This window comes from Melanotaenia boesemani, chromosome 8 (genome assembly GCF_017639745.1).
Source record: "Melanotaenia boesemani isolate fMelBoe1 chromosome 8, fMelBoe1.pri, whole genome shotgun sequence".
NCBI classification, from domain to species: Eukaryota; Metazoa; Chordata; class Actinopteri; order Atheriniformes; family Melanotaeniidae; genus Melanotaenia; species Melanotaenia boesemani.
The window spans coordinates 31,571,154-31,587,168 of record NC_055689.1 but is presented as its reverse complement, the minus strand read 5'-3'; the positions used below and the strand labels follow the sequence as shown (position 1 = coordinate 31,587,168).

Here is a 16,015-nt window from a genome sequence, read left to right as displayed (position 1 = left end):
AGTTCAGAGGCCCCGAGTGCTCCAGTGACCACTGCACCACTGCACCTCCCCACATCTTCTCAACCTCCTTCTGTTCTTGTTATTTTTTCAGCTTTCCGTGTTCATGCTCCCGCTTTACAGCAGTGTAACCCATGCATGCAACTCGAGAAAAAACAAACACATTTTCCCTTTTATTTCTTATTTTATTATGAAAGGAAGAATTGACAAATTTCCTGTTTTCTTCGGTTGAATTAAATCTAACTTGCAGCTGTTCCACACTGCTTGTTGTGTTATGATTCACATCATTTATGTCAGGTTCGTGCTTGTGTGTGTGTGTGTGTGTGTGTGTGTGTGTGTGTGTGTGTGTGTGTGTGGACATTTTTCTTTTAAGTTGATTATTAAACTTAGTAACTACCTACACTGTACAGTATATATAACTGATTTTGTGAAAATTAATTAATAAGTTTGACACAATTTGCAGTGAAAATTAATTTGGGGGGAAAGAAATTAATGGAACCAAATTGTACCACTCATGAACCACAAATTACTCAAATAATAGTTAGCTTGTTGCTCATGAGTCATCTGTTCGTCCAGTTAGATCCCGACCTATGATTGCGCTCAAAGAGTAGACGCCCTCTAGTGGTCACGAGAGAAATTGCATGCGAAGTGTAAAAATAAAGGTAAATTGTAAAAACAGTGAATTTTGCTCCAACCATAACTGTTTTCTATCCATAACCTTAATACTTTGCTTCTAAACTCAAGCAGTAAGTGAAAAATGTTTTAATAGTATTTGTTAATGACTGAGCGTATAATCTCAATTATTTTCAATCTCACATCCCATTTGATTCAAGGCACTGCACGTTACTTTGCCATCAAGGCCCCTATTATTTCCTCCTTGGCTTTATTTATGCTTTCAATTTTCCATTTTGCAAATAGCACCAAAACTGACATTGCAATTGCTGGTGCTTCTTGCTTATTGGTGATGTTTTAGATAGTCATGCATCTCCACATTTTTGTAACCTGGCACACTGCATGGCATGTTTAAAAAACAGAAAGAGCTACAGAGAACAGTTTGTGGGATGGTCTAACAGTCTGAATCTGGTTGCTTTTTGTTTTTATCTTTTGTATGTTAAATGTTACAGCATGCGTCCGGTTTCACCTAAATACCTTTAACCTGAATACATAAACTATCTTAATGCTTTGAATTTTCTGAAACTTGCTGCATCAGTGTTGGGTCCCAAGGACCAGAAACTTCTCCTGGAAAACAGAACTACAAAGGGATGATGACCCATTTTTCTAAGCTGCCTGCATGGTTATGGCTGTGAATCAAGACCAGAGCTTGCTGCCAAATCATGATCTCCAACAATGACCTGCTCCACTTTCTGCTGCTGGTACCTTTCCACACCAGTTCACAGATTCAGAAAATTACAGTATTAACATCAAGTCAAAACATCAGGCATTTAAATGGACTGTAAATGTGTTGTGTTTAATTCAGTTCCAACAAGCTCTAGCAGTAAAAGTGAGTAATCAGAGCTTTAAAGCAATGTTGTGCTGGGTCTTTGCATTCATGTAGAGATTACTTGGAGATTGTTGCAGGACTTTATGCTTAATAAAACTGTTAAAACTGCCCTAGAAGCAGAGTCCACTGCATCAACAAACCCAGTTTCAAATACAAACAAGCACTCATGCAATGCACTGAAACAAGACTGATCTACAGAAGCCCCATCCCCACAATTTACAGGACCCAAAGAATCCTGCAGCATTGCCAGACACAGCAGGACACTCAGGCCCCAATATGTCATATCAGTTTGCACAAAACATCTCCTTTCTCTACCAAAACACAGTTCAGCATATTTAAAAACTAGTAACTGAACAAACCACAAGACCTCATGGAATCCTTTAAAAGACAAGATCAAAGAGGAGATTTTTGGTTATAATGTACTATAGGACATTTACAAAAAAAAAATAATAATAAAAATAAAGCAAAAACACCTGAAACCAAATGTCAAACACGAAGGTAGAGAGATGATGATGTGGGCTTGTTCTGCAGCCACAGGACCTGGATGCCCTGCCATCATTGAGTGGACCATGAACTTCTCCAGATACCAAAGTATTCTAGAGTCACATGTGTGACTGTCTGTCTGAGTTTCTTATTCCTTAATAGAAGAAGCCTGTTTAAATCCTCTGTGTATCAAAACTTATGAACATAAGCTGGTTCCATTCCTTTTTTATTCTTACACTGTGTTCCTAATGATTCTGCATGTAGGATTTTAGCTAATGAGACATTTTGTTTTTAGATTTTCTATGGAATATTTTGGTTGTGTTGTTTCTCCTGTCTGTTTAGATCACTGATAACAATCTCAGACAGGTTTGATCATTAGCTTCCCAGGTAAGCTTAACTAAAGGAAAACTAATTATTAAACAAGTACAAATTTTCATGTTGTATGAGATAAAAGAGGATATTTCTGCAAAAAAAAATGGCTTTAATAGTTGAATGCCTTGTGAAAGGAATGAAAATACTGAATAGTCACAAAAATACTATAATGCTGCAGTTGTGCATGAAGCTGTATTTAGGCCATCCTTAATCGATGTTCGCAAAGACAAACATTTAGCTCAGAAATGCATGAAGACTCATTTTCAAACTCTTTGAAGAATGCCATGCTACACTGGATGGTCCAGATGGATGGAGTTCTGGATGATCTGGATGTCCCAAGAAGGCTGCTACATCAGCAAGGTGGTGATGGAGTGATATTTTGGGCTGTAATAATGGGGAACAAGATGATGGGTCTTTTTACGGTGTCTGGGGGTGTCAAAATGACCTCTTCAAAATGCATTCAGTTTCAAACTGACCATTTCCTGCCATAGTATAAAAGGAAGAACCATTCCCTTTGCAGTAAAGACAACACTCCATCCCATGCTGCAAAAAATATGACTGAATCTTTGGCTGTTACAAGTATTAAGAGAGAAAAAACCTATGGTGTGGCCCATCTCATCCCCAGACCGCAACCCTGTTGAGAACCCATGAAGCATCCTTCAGTAGCACTATGTGATTTTCTCACCTTAAAAAAATTTAATATATTTCAATGGCACTCTGACATCCATTATGCAAATTCCTGAAGTCATTGTTGCCTGCAGCATCCTGAGGCTGAAAAACCGCACTTCACACCTTACTTCCCTGAGCATCATCGCGTCACAAGACAGCGACTGGATTTCAACACACTGGCCGATCCATCAAAGAAAGGCAAGAGGACATTATCAAATACAGAGAGGATAATAAAGAGAGAAGATTCAAGTTTTTTATTTGCCATTTGTACAAATAGACTTGGTCTGGGGACACTGGGATTCTTTTGCAGAGCTTTGAGTTTAAGTAATATAGCATAAAATAAGAAAAAATACATGGCCACAGTACCACTAAAGGAAATAAATAATTTAAAAAAACACTTATTTATGATATGAGAAAACTGATTTATATTATAACATTGTCAGTTGCTGTATTTATATTATAACTGCACTCAAGTGACTCCAAAAAAAAAAAGAAGAAAAAAAAAAAAGAGAAATGTTGCAGAAGCGGTTGGAATAAGGCCTTACTTTGTTTCAGCAGCAGTCTGACTGTTTGGCAGGAAAGCAGCTGTTGTGGAAAAGTGTGTTAAATCCAAAAGGACCAGAACAAGAGATAAAACAAGGGTCAAGAAAGGACTGACTTTTACTGGCTGGAGATCTCTGAGATGGATGCTGAATTAGTCATCATTAGGGAAAAATCTGTCAAAGTTCAGTAGTGATTATTTAAAAGGACGGTCTATGAGGGTGGGGGGCAGTAAACCTCCAAACAGCAGTTCTGTTCTCCTCAAATGAGATTCCAGCAGAAACTATCCATGGACCAGTTCAATGGATGAGAAAGTTGTTGATGTGATATAAAAAATGGCTCCTATATTAACATGGAACCGGATCTGTTTACAGGGTTTTGTGTTGTTTTGTTTTGTTTTTTTTCATAGAAAAATGATTTCTTATCATTCATATTAATTTTTTAGAAGAAATAAACAAAAACATCATATGCATAACTACTTGGAACACAGTTTAAGGCTCAGTCACACAAACATGCTGTCTTGTACATGCACACCTTTAACAGAGTACTGTAGATTTGTGTGTGTGTGTGTGTGTGTGTGTGTGTGTGTGTGTGTGTGTGTGTGTGTGTGTGTGTGTGTGTGTGTGTGTGTGTGTGTGTGTGTGTGTGTGTGCATCAGCCACTAATTGGACTGAATTTCACTGAGCAACAAAAGATCTGACTCGAAAATTCCAGCTCTGGTCTGTACAGGCTCTGCTTTGTTGTCCTTTCGCCACTGTTTGCTGTGTTAACAGTTATCTCTTCCTCTCTCTCTCTTTCTCTCAGTGTCTATCTCATTTTCCCTCTTTTCTTTTTTTCTTCCCGTGCGGGCCATGAAAGGCTATTTGCGCCAAATGAAGTCAGTCACCCCAACTGCCAGGAGGCAGTGAAAGCACAGAGGCCAGAACTTGCGAGGGGGCTTCCTACATCATCTCCTAAATCTCTGTTTCTCTCACACACACAAAGACACACCAACACTCTCAGCGCAGGAGTCTGCTGGACAGCCACAATGAGCACACCACCTTCAGCGAAATGGGCCTTTGTCACCGTCATCTGTGTGCTGAGCCTGGATCTGAGATTTTTGCTCTGTTTTTTCTGCTGATCTTGAAGGAGGATAAAGTTTAATGTCAGGACGATGTTTGGGCTGCAAAGCTCTGAAGATGGGAGTGATGGATGTGGCTACTTGGATTTACTGAGCACTGAAGAGCTGGAGTGTAAGATCTGCTACTTTGCATACAACTTATGCAGTCGTCGGCCCAAGATGCTGGAGTGCTGCCACCGCGTATGCTCCAAATGCCTCATTAAGATCTTAGACCTGGGTGAGTCGCCTCCCAACGCCTTAGTGTGTCCTTTCTGTCGCTATGTGACCAGACTACCAGGAGAGGCAGTAAACAGCCTGCCAGATGACTGTAACCTGGTAGCAACGTTGGCTCTCCAAAGTAGGAATCAGAGGAACCTTCACTTCCACCAGGATGCGACAACAGAGCTGCTACTTAGCCCACGCCGCCTGAGTTCCCTGATGGGTGGAAACTCACCTTTGATGTCCCCTTCCTCCATGTCCTCCAATTCTTCTCCAACTACCTACTCCACCATCCGGAGCTCCCCTAATTTTGTAGTCATCACGATCATGGAGCCTCCACCGGCATCTACATCCACCCAAGACCTTCATCACCAGCATGGTTCTCACACATCAAACCAGGGCTACCGCTCATCTAGTCTGGACTCTATTGCGTCCATCACACAGAGGTGGACTGTCTGGAACTGTGCAGCCCTCCTGTGTCAGACTTCAGCCCGGGCACTAGTGTGGGTGCTGGGGCTCCTGTACTTCAGCTCTCTGCCGATGGGGGTTTACCTGCTCATCATGCAGAGGACAACGGTCGGGGTGCTGCTAGTGAGTTTGGTCCCCGCCAGCCTCATCATGATCATGATCTATGGCTTCTGCCAATGTATCTGCCATGAGTTCTGGGACTGCATGCCACCATAATGGGACCAAATGAATGGGGCAATGGTTTGCTTTGAACATGCTCGACAATAGATTTCCAGAGTTCGGTAGTGGGGATGTTACTGTGTAATCAACCATGTGGACAGGTAACTTGAATGTCAGAAAAACTCCTTTACTGGTGAAGATCATTACAAATGAAGCTCACCATTTAGACCTTTCATTAATATTTATGTTAATTTGTACAGTTCATTTTAGGTTAATAAGCAACTTATTACCCAGTAGTGCTCTAAGTGTTAGATTACTCACAGTGTGGACAAAGGACTCTGCTTAATGTACAGCTTAATAACATTGTGATGAGAATCCTGAATGAAATTAAAGCCGTCTATGACAGCGGTGGGTTCGTTATCTAACAGTTATTTTCCACTGTTGAAGATTGTCTCACAGCCATAAATGCATTAAATGTAACGTTTGCATCACAGAGTCCTGTAAGTTCTTGAGTCCTGTAACAGCAGGAAGCTGTCAGATCACGAAGAAAAATGTCTTCTGTGAGTATAAAAGAATCAAATAATATCAGCAAGGAGATCTAAAAATAAAATGGTTAACAGTAGCAGTGAGTTTGTTCATGGTTGTTTTTTGTTTTCTTTTGTATCACAATAGGAAATTGAGAAAGATGTATAAGTGTGACCCTTTAAGCTTGGACGTGGAAGGCCAGCGATGGATCCCTCTCTTTAGCTGCAATCAGGCTTCCACTGAGTTTTTCTTTTGCTTGGGGACAAAAACAAATTTCATTGAAATATATGGCAATGAAAGAAAAAGCTGACCAAGCCACTGTTGAGGTCAAAAATGAAAAAGCCTTTTTTAAAAGTGGCTAATACATGGAAAAAGTTTAAAATATGTCATCAGGGTGACAAATCAGTCATGAGGACATTGGTGAAACCCAGGTAATATCAGGATGTGACATCATGAGTCTATGAACAAGCAGGTGACCGAAATGAGTAGGAAAAGAAAAAACACAAAAAAACAAGTATACAATATAGCATTATATCTGACAATACCTCTTTATACACCTTATAGATCCCTGTCAAACAAATATAGGTTAATGATGAAAAAGGATTGATTTCCTCGTTGAGGCCAGGACGTATCATTGCTTTCAGTTGGAAAATCCAAAATGTTTCTCGTAGAAGCCGCTTGAGACGGTCAACACCCCTCTGACAAGTAGAGGCCCCTTCAATGGTCATCCATGCCCTGCCTGTCTGTAATGTTTAGCCATGGGATACTTGAAGATTTTATTGTTTTTACTCATCTATCAATAAGAAGCACTCCTTTATCTTTCTTTTTTTTGTGTGTTTTTTTTGTTTTGTTTTTCTTTTCTTTTTTTTTGTTTGTTTGTTTGTTTGTTTTGTTCTTGGTTTTATTATTGAAATATAATTTTTTTTAAAGAGACTCTGGTAATATAATAAACTTTTAATTCAGTTCAGTTTATTTATATAGCTATTCACAACAAAAGTTGTATCAGGGCATTCTGAGATCAACAAACACAGGAGAATTTTTATTTTATTTTATTTTATTTTATTTTATTTTATTTTATTTTATTTTATTTTATTTTATTTTATTTTATTTTATTTTATTTTATTTAGATAGATGAAGTGTGGTTTCTTAGTCTCAAGACTTTGCTGGGCAACAATGGTTCTGGGAATGTACAAAGTAAATGTCACTGTGGTGTCAAAATGAGTCAGAAAGGCTTATTTTTAAGGTCAGAAAGTTACATGGGGCTACTTTAAGATTAAGATAACATCAAAAGAAAAAAGACTGACATCTAATCCTTTCATGCATGGAGGTCACTACAGTGTACAGCTGTTTAGATGTGTTTTTTCTCTATTCCTGCAGTTTTGGGCACTGCTGCATATAGTCCACTATAGTGGAAGCTACTGCATCATCCCATACAAAAAGAAAATCTCATTGGTAGAGATCAACCACCTCAGCTATTTTGGTTTCTACCTTCTATAAAAAAAAATACCACTGCAGGTAAAAAAAAATAATTACATCAAGTAACATCTAAGGTGACATATTATGTAAAGATTTTCCAAGTTTTGATTTTATATTTGGAGGAAATACAGATTAATCATCTCTCCACTCAGCTGTACATCATGCATCACAAGCTATATTTCAGCTTAAATACAATGTCAATTAATACCAATGTTGTTCTTGAAAATTATTTATATCCTGTAATGCTTTGGCTGTAAATCAACTGCTTTATATTTTTAGAATGTAATTTGAGGTTTTTTTGTATCCATATTTTTTGTAGGGCTCAAAAAGACAGGCATACAGGGTAATAGAGGAGTTTTCTCAAGTGAGGAAGAGTGTGCTTCTGGTAGCAGTGATGAGGAATGGCTGCAAGTACAGACAGGTGCAAGTAGAGAAGCAGAATCAAGCAGTGACAGCGAAGGTGAGGAGGCTGGAAATGTTGCTGAGGGAGTTGAGGCTGATGAAGGAAATGAGACTGATGAACCTGAGGGACCACCACCTCCCAGAGCTCAGGGGGAAAAAACAAAGGAAAAGAGTTCAGAAATGTTTGGAAAGCTAAGGATAACCAGTTTGAGGGAGACCTGCCTCCTTTCTTAGGAACGAGCAAGATTAATGTTGAGGTAACAGATCCGAAAGATTTATTCATGCATCTTTTCACCCAGAATATGATTGATGACATTGTTTACATTACAAACCTGTATGCTGTCCAGACAGGAAAAAGAGAAGCTGACATTGACCTCAGAGCTCAAAACATTTCTTGGAATGAATATGGTAATGTCAAATGTCAGATACCCAAGATCCAGAATGCCTTTATCTTGATCTGATAGCCGATGCAATGTCATTGAACAGATTTCAGCAAATTCTAAGATACATGCACTTGTGGACCCTGAAAATGCTGACAGGTTTGTCAAAATAGAGGCCTACAGGCTATTACAACATAATACCTGTATAACTGTATAACTAAATTACAACTATACCTACATAACTACCATGTTATTACATTGATGTTTTTTACAGTACAAAATGCACGAAATACACTTGAGTGGACAGATAAATGTATCTTTATAAAATAAAAATAGAAAAAAAATTAAAAACCTTGTTTTAAATCCCTAAATATGTACAAAAACACATAGAAAAAAAAATCCTGACTGATCTTATCATAATTCATGTATGAGAGGATTGAGATCATTTCAAATGTTGTTACATTACAAACAACACAGGTGATTAAAACCCCCAAATTCCTCCAATGACATCTTTGCAACATCTTTTAAGTCTCATCTTAAAGGAAAAGAAGGTCTTCCTCCTCAACCAAAACCAGAGTCAGGCTCTGTGTCCTGTTTCACTTTGTGGGAAATTAGAAACTGTAAGAACCACAAGTAAACCTGCAGATACATGGACTTCATTTTCTGGATTACTTTGAGACAGGTTTTTCTTTAATTATGTCAATATATGTGAATCAAATTCCAGATCCTGGTCAAAAATGATCCCTCAAGGTTCATCACAGTTGTAGTTTAATGCCATCCAATAACTTCATGACTACACAGTTAATACTTTGGTCCAAAGAATAAGCCTCAGCCTTGCCTGAATTTAGAAGCAGAAAATTACAACTCATCCAGGCCTTTACACCTTTGAAGACATGCTTGTTGTCTAGCCAACTGATGGTTTTAACTGGAGCATGGACAAGTACAGCTAAGTGATGCCGTGCTGTCTAATAATGTTACGCTATGGAAGCATATCTAAAGGGAAAAGTATTGGTCCAAACAAAGAACCCTGGAGATCTCCATGACTCGTCCTGATGTGTGAGGAAGATTCATTGTTTACATTTAAAACTGGGAGCTCTCCAATAAATATCATTTAAAACAGTTTAATGTGGTTCCTTTAATCACAGTGACATGTTTGAGCCTCTGTATAACCTTCTAATGTTTTTTTAAAGACTCAAATAAGAAAAGGACAAAATTTCTTTAAAATAAAGTACCCTGTAATATTAAGCTTTACTTCTAAAAACCTTTTTGAAAAGTACCATGACGTTATCAAACTACTATATGACATCAGACATTTAATAAAGCTGCAAAGAGCCTTAAAATTAATCACAAAGAAGCTTAATTCTGAATTAGACTGGATGTCATTTTCAAATGCTACACTAGAAAAACTAGATATTTGTCTGTTTAACATTAAAATCAATTACCCTTTAAATTTACTCTGTATAAAGTAGAGAATAACAAGATCAGTATAAATAGACATGATGAGAGAACATAACAGGAGTTTGTTCATCTGTGCAGCCAGTTGGGGCAGAAAACTGTTCAGTTCTAAACCACTCTGCATTGTCTTTTGTTGTACATTCACTCATCCTTCATTATTAGCATTGAGTATAATGAACCACCAGAGGGTGCTGTGACCATCTCCAGCCCCTCCTCCTTTCCCTGGTGGGCTTTAGGGATGTTTTGTCCTTTTACCCATCTTGTTTGCTTCTAGATGGCAGGAAATTTCAGATGACCCTGGTGATTGGTGTCTCTTCACTGCTACATCTTATTTTCTTTGTTCCTGTTTGTCTGCGTCAGCTTCCTCTGCTTCAACAATACAAATAATTATGTGCTGCAGAGATTCAGAAACAATCAGGAGGCCTTAACAACTCAGACAGAATCCCTTCTGCTTCAAATCAGTTCAGATTCTTGTGTTAGATGAAAAACAAATCCAGCAGGACTGTTTACACAGTGAATTTGAAAGTCAAATGAAACAATCACAGTCTTATTTACTCTGTGGTGTCTAATCTGGAGACATCTGGACTGAACAAACCCACTGGGAGACCTGGGCCCAACTGAGCTGTGAACTCCTTAAAATAATTCCTCCTCTCTGAGAACCGTGCATGTTTAAGCTGATTTAAAACAGCAGCAGCACAAAAAGGTGAGGATCCACTTAAATAGCTTTAAAACATATTTTTCCTATTTAAAGGCTGTTTTCTGGTATATGCATGGTGCAAATTAGCTATTTCTGTGGACATTAGTGAATCATCCAATACACTGCCACCTACCGAAGAATAAATTATATATATATATATATACATATATATATATATATATATGTGTGTGTGTGTGTGTGTGTGACAGAGGAAGACACTCGATACGAAACTGATGTTTGTCAATTTATCTCCACAGTAAATTATGAAATGGGAAAGTAAAGTAATAAGCAGTGATGATGCAGTAACTACTAAAGTAAATACATTACAGTTTATAGCAGTAACAAGTAACTAGTAACTCATTACTTTTTCTGAGTAACTACACCAACACTGGAGACAGACAGTCCTGATACTGAAAGATTCCCAGAAGGGAACAAACCCATCCAGCTATAGGCCGATAACCTGTCTATCCACAACATGGAAGCTCCTGTCTCACCGAGTGAGTGTCTCAAGCAATGGAACCTGGAGGAAAATGAAATGTAGGAACCGTCATGAGAGAACAAGCCCCTGCATGGGATGCACCACCAACAGCCGAAGTGGCAGATATGAACAAGTCCTAGCAATAGCTAGAGAGGGCTGGACTGAAGGGCAGCACAGAGGTGCTAATCATGGCAGCACAGGAGCAAGCCTTGAGTACCAGAGCAATCAAGGCCCAGATCTACCACACCAGACAGGACTCCAGGTGCAGGCTGTGCAAAGAGACCCCTGAAATAATCCAGCACCTCCCAGCAGGGTGCAAGATACTGTCCAGGGTACTATGCCTTCTGGCTGGAAGCTGCTGCAACAGCAACTGCATTGGAATAAGTGGGTATACACAATGGATGGATGTTCCAGAAATAATTAGTGATTAAATGAGTCATTTCTCACAGATAAGCTTCAATCTGTCAGATAAATGAAGTTCTACCTGTGGAAAATGTCACTTCTTTGCTTTTCTTTTACAGAAGTTGGTAACCTGTTTCAGGGCTCTGCAACAAACAAATCTGGGTCATTAACTTGTGTTTCTCTTTTGCTTTCTCAGCAGATATTCTTAGTTTAGAGTTATGGAGCTTCCTGAATCTGGTTCTGCTGTTGGTTTTTCCCCCTCCTGTTAAAATTAAGTTTTTTCCTTGCCACTGTCACCCATCGCCTCATGCTCGCTCAGGATTGGAGATTGCAAGATTCAATCCCATCCAAGAAGCAGGAAGTACAATGAACTACATAAAACATTTACAAGAATACACTAAGGCAGTAACCTGTAGGCCATAAGGTAATTATTGCATGTGCTCAGTCAGTGGATAACTGTCAGTATAACTGCTGTCAGGGACCAAGCAGTAAAGCAATGAGGACACAGAAAGTCATTTCATAAACTGGGTTTTTATCGACCAGAAATCCAAAAATCCAAAAGAATAAATAAACTAGCCAGCCAATAAAAGAGGTCAACTCAATATAACAATACTCAAAAGTTAAACAAACCAAACTCCACTGAAGAAAAACTGACCTAACACAGCGACACAGTGATGGTAACTTATACGGTGGTTTGGCCAAACCAAATAACACACAGGGAGGAACAAAATGGATAAAAATAACTAGACAAAGACTTAAAACTAACTCAAAGAGAAACATGTTAAACAAAGTACATAACCTTCCACTGTAGCTAAGTGTGCACTCCAAACCACCAGTGCAAAGTAAACGTGAAAGGAAATTATGCTTTTTATTTATCTGCAAATAAATGTGTTGTGTAAAAATGTGACAAACATCATCATCGTGAGGCTCGAGCCATTATAACTGGACTACAGTCAAATGTAATAAATTGGATTGTGTTTGTAAACTTCCTTGAGATGACTGTTGTGAATTGGTGACAGACAAATTAAATTTAATTTAATGAGTTTAATAACTGAAATAATTGTAAATTAATTCAAAAATGGTTTGTGGAATTTTTTTTTAAATTTAGTATTTGCTCTTATAAGTTAATACCCTTTGAATTGAAGCTGGACTTTGTTGTTTGTTTCACATTTTGGTTCCAGCAGTTAAAACCATTTTATATATTCAGTGTATGAAAAGACACTAACAACACACTGACATCTCTGACATGGTAGCTGTTGTTTTCTGTTCATTCTGTTGATGTTTTACATGGAGCTCAGACTGTGTTTCTGATACTCCACTGCACAGATTTAAAGACTGTTTTATTAAATTAATTTAGCTCTGATGTGCACCTACAGTATTAGACCAAACAGATTTATGAGAGGAGACTTTTTGGCTCATTTACTGTTTGGTGCTCCAAGTCAGCTGATCATTTATTAATAAATGTATTTATTAGGTTGATTTTCCAGCATGAGCAGTAACTAGCAAGCAGTCAATAATAACTTTTTTTCTTTAATTTCTTTATTTTTCACTCTTTTACTGCAAAATAACAATATGCCATATTAGCAAACAATTTTCCTCATAGTTTTTATTTTTGATACTGTAATTTAAATCGCGCTGTGCTAGAAAAGTAGATTAAATACAAGTAAAAAAAGTCAGCTTAAATATATTAGAAAAACATTTGAAATCTCCAGTTTGCTGATGTGTTGTTGTTGTTGTGGCTGCTGCTGTTTTGAAATTAAAGCGAACATCCTTCAAAAACCAATAAAGTAGGTTATCACATCAGTTAGCGAGTAATTGAGTAAACTTTTCTGAATTCATTTTGAATTCAGACTTGTGTTTCTCCTGAAATATCTCCTGTAATAAATATTTGTGTCTTGTAGTTAAGCTGAGTGGAGCACAAACACTGAGGAGCTGATTCCAGCACAAGTTGTCCTGTTCTGCTACTAAAACACATGTCTGGCTGATGATGAAGAGTCAATGCTTCTACCATGTATGTTTTCCAGGAATTTTGGTCTGAATCTGAGCAAGTGCTTCCCTGAAGGGAGACTAACATCATTTGAGATTCCTTCTTAGTGATGCAATGAACATTCCCACATGCTGGCGAGAGGGACGTTCACAGGCTGCACAAGCCAAACTGGAAAACACCAAAAGCAGAAAGCTTTCTTCAGCTTGTATTCTACTTTGTTACTCTTCTGTTTTCAATGTGCTTTGGCTGGACTTCTTGTTTTCATAAATATTACCATGAAATTTTATCAGTTATCGTGGCCATCCAGGGATAAAGCTGAGGGACTTGGACCCCGAGATTCAGACTCATCTTAAATTAAAGTCAGTTTCATCTCATCTGTCTTCAGTTTTCCAGACAATACAGGAAATTATTTCTTATTTTTTTTTACAACAAAAGACTAAAGTATTATATTTATGAAAGTATTCAAACCTTTCACTGAGTTCTTGGTTCAAGCATATTTGGCAGCAACAGCAGCCTCAAGTATGGGCACAGCTTTTCTTTGGAAGATTCTATCATTTCCTCATAGCAGATATTCAAGCTCAGCCAAGTTGGATGAGAAGCATTTACAGGTAATTTCTGGAAATGCTCCTCTGGGTTCAGGTCCAGATTCAGACTGAATCACTCAAGGACTTTTAAAAAATTCTCCTGCTTTTTAATTTCTTTAATTTAAATAAAAACTTCTGTGTGTTACTCTATGATTTTGAGCCCTTTGTAAATGGTTTACACCCAGGACTGCTCTGTATTTTTTTGTGTATAAAGTCCTTTATCCTAGCAAGTTACCAAGCCTCAGTTGCAAACAAACATCCCCACAGAATGATGCTTACTTCATTGTGTTTGATTGTAGAGGTAGAAAGGAAGACGTGTGCCTTGTTTATTCCACAGACAAAAATTGTGACCAGATAATTTAGTTTTCTTTTAATCAAATCAGAGGATTTTGCCTGTAAGTTATTTAGGTGCCCTTTTGGCCAATTCCTGGTGTGCCGTCACAAGCTTTTTGTGAGGTACGTCTTCAAGCTGATGCATAAAGACTTGATTAGTGGAGAGCTACACTGATTGCTCTATTTATCTGACCCATTAAGTTAAGTCTTGTATGTTGAAGCAGGGAAACATCTAAAACCTGTCGGACAGCAGCCCTGGTTCAGAAGATCTAAAGGAGGCCATGGGAAGACTCAGACATGCTGGAAGGACTGTGTCTCTCGGCCGGCCTGGGAACACCTCAGGATTCCCCCAGAAGACCTGGATAAAGTGGAATTCTGGGCTTCTCTGCTTAAATTGCTGCCCCCTGTGGCCCAACCTTGGATAAGCAGAAAAGGATGGATGGATGGATGGATGGATGGATGGATGGATGGATGGATGGATGGATGGATGGATGGATGGATGGATGGATGGATGGAAAGGTCTGTAGGCACTTAACTTCTAACAAATTACATACTGAATAACAATAAACCACCACAATCTTTCCTTGACTCAACTTTGCAAAACGTAGACTCCCATTGTTAAAATCATGCTCCAGTTTTATCTTGATCTCCATCAGCCGTCTTTACCATTAGCTTGTAGCAGGTACAGAAAATGTAGTACATCCCAAGGACAATACTTATGGTTATTACAGTATCTGAATATGACTTTGTGTGTCCACATCTGTAACAAACAGTGTCTACATGTCTAGTTGAGGTGAATCGTGGTTGTGCAGTGTCAAACTTTAATACTTGAGACCAAGATTCACTTCTTTAGTTTCATGTATTCTTAGATTTATGCACAAAAAGTATCAAAGGAAATTTCTTGATTTTGATCCTAAGGTGCAATCATACATTACAACATTCTCAATCCTGATCATTTTTTAATTTAATCTGTACAAAGTAATGTTTTTTTCTACGGCAGACCAATAATCTATGAAGACCTTTGTTTTTGCAAAACATAGCTATGTGCTGCACATACTGCATGTAAAAGAAACAATTCTGACAGGAACATATATTTTCTATATCTGCTTTAACTTGTTTGTCGTCAGTACATTGAAAAAAGAAGGATATACTGATGCTTTTGACATCTTTTGTGCATATATTACTCAACACTAGTCTGATGTGCTGTAAAAGTGCAATGTTTACTCCTTTGAAGTCATCAAGATTTACACACAATGCATGCAAATTGGAAAGAAGCAGTAGAGCCTTGTGACTCAACTTTGTCCAGCACATCAGGTATTTGTTAATTGTTGTCAGTATGGAACCATTGTTCTCTATTTTACTTTGATGATAACAGTTTTCACAAGATCTTCTTTCTGTTTATTTAAAACTGCCACCAATAGATTTAGTTTGTATTTTAGCAAAAAAAATAGTGAGGCTGTGTCTGTACTTAATTTTAATAATGCCCATTCTCATGGACTGTGGGAAAAAACCCAGTGAAAGAGAAGAGTTAGACATATTGACATATAGACAGTCAAATTATTTATTCACATTACTACACATATTAGGAAATCAGGGGGAAAATATCAATAGGCAGTTTCATTAAAAATGTCAATATTAGGCTATTTGCGTACAACCACACTAAACACTTGAATAAGAAAAGTTACCATCTTTTTGTGCAGATTTAACACTTCATCTGTCTGATGTACATTCACAGCTCAGTCTATTGAGTTCACATTCCCATAGGAAGTGAGTGGAGCTGCTCTGAGCC

At 38.0% G+C, this 16,015-nt stretch overlaps 1 protein-coding gene across 1 annotated transcript; it reads left to right on the top strand.

The window, feature by feature from the left end:
* The first annotated feature begins 4,696 nt into the window (after positions 1-4,696).
* rnf182 (ring finger protein 182) lies at positions 4,697-5,564 on the top strand. Its single transcript, XM_041991764.1, has 2 exons — positions 4,697-5,137; positions 5,180-5,564. Exons 1-2 carry the CDS (start codon positions 4,716-4,718, stop codon positions 5,562-5,564), a joined length of 807 nt encoding a protein of 268 aa, XP_041847698.1. The 5' UTR covers positions 4,697-4,715.
* The last annotated feature ends 10,451 nt before the right edge of the window (positions 5,565-16,015 follow it).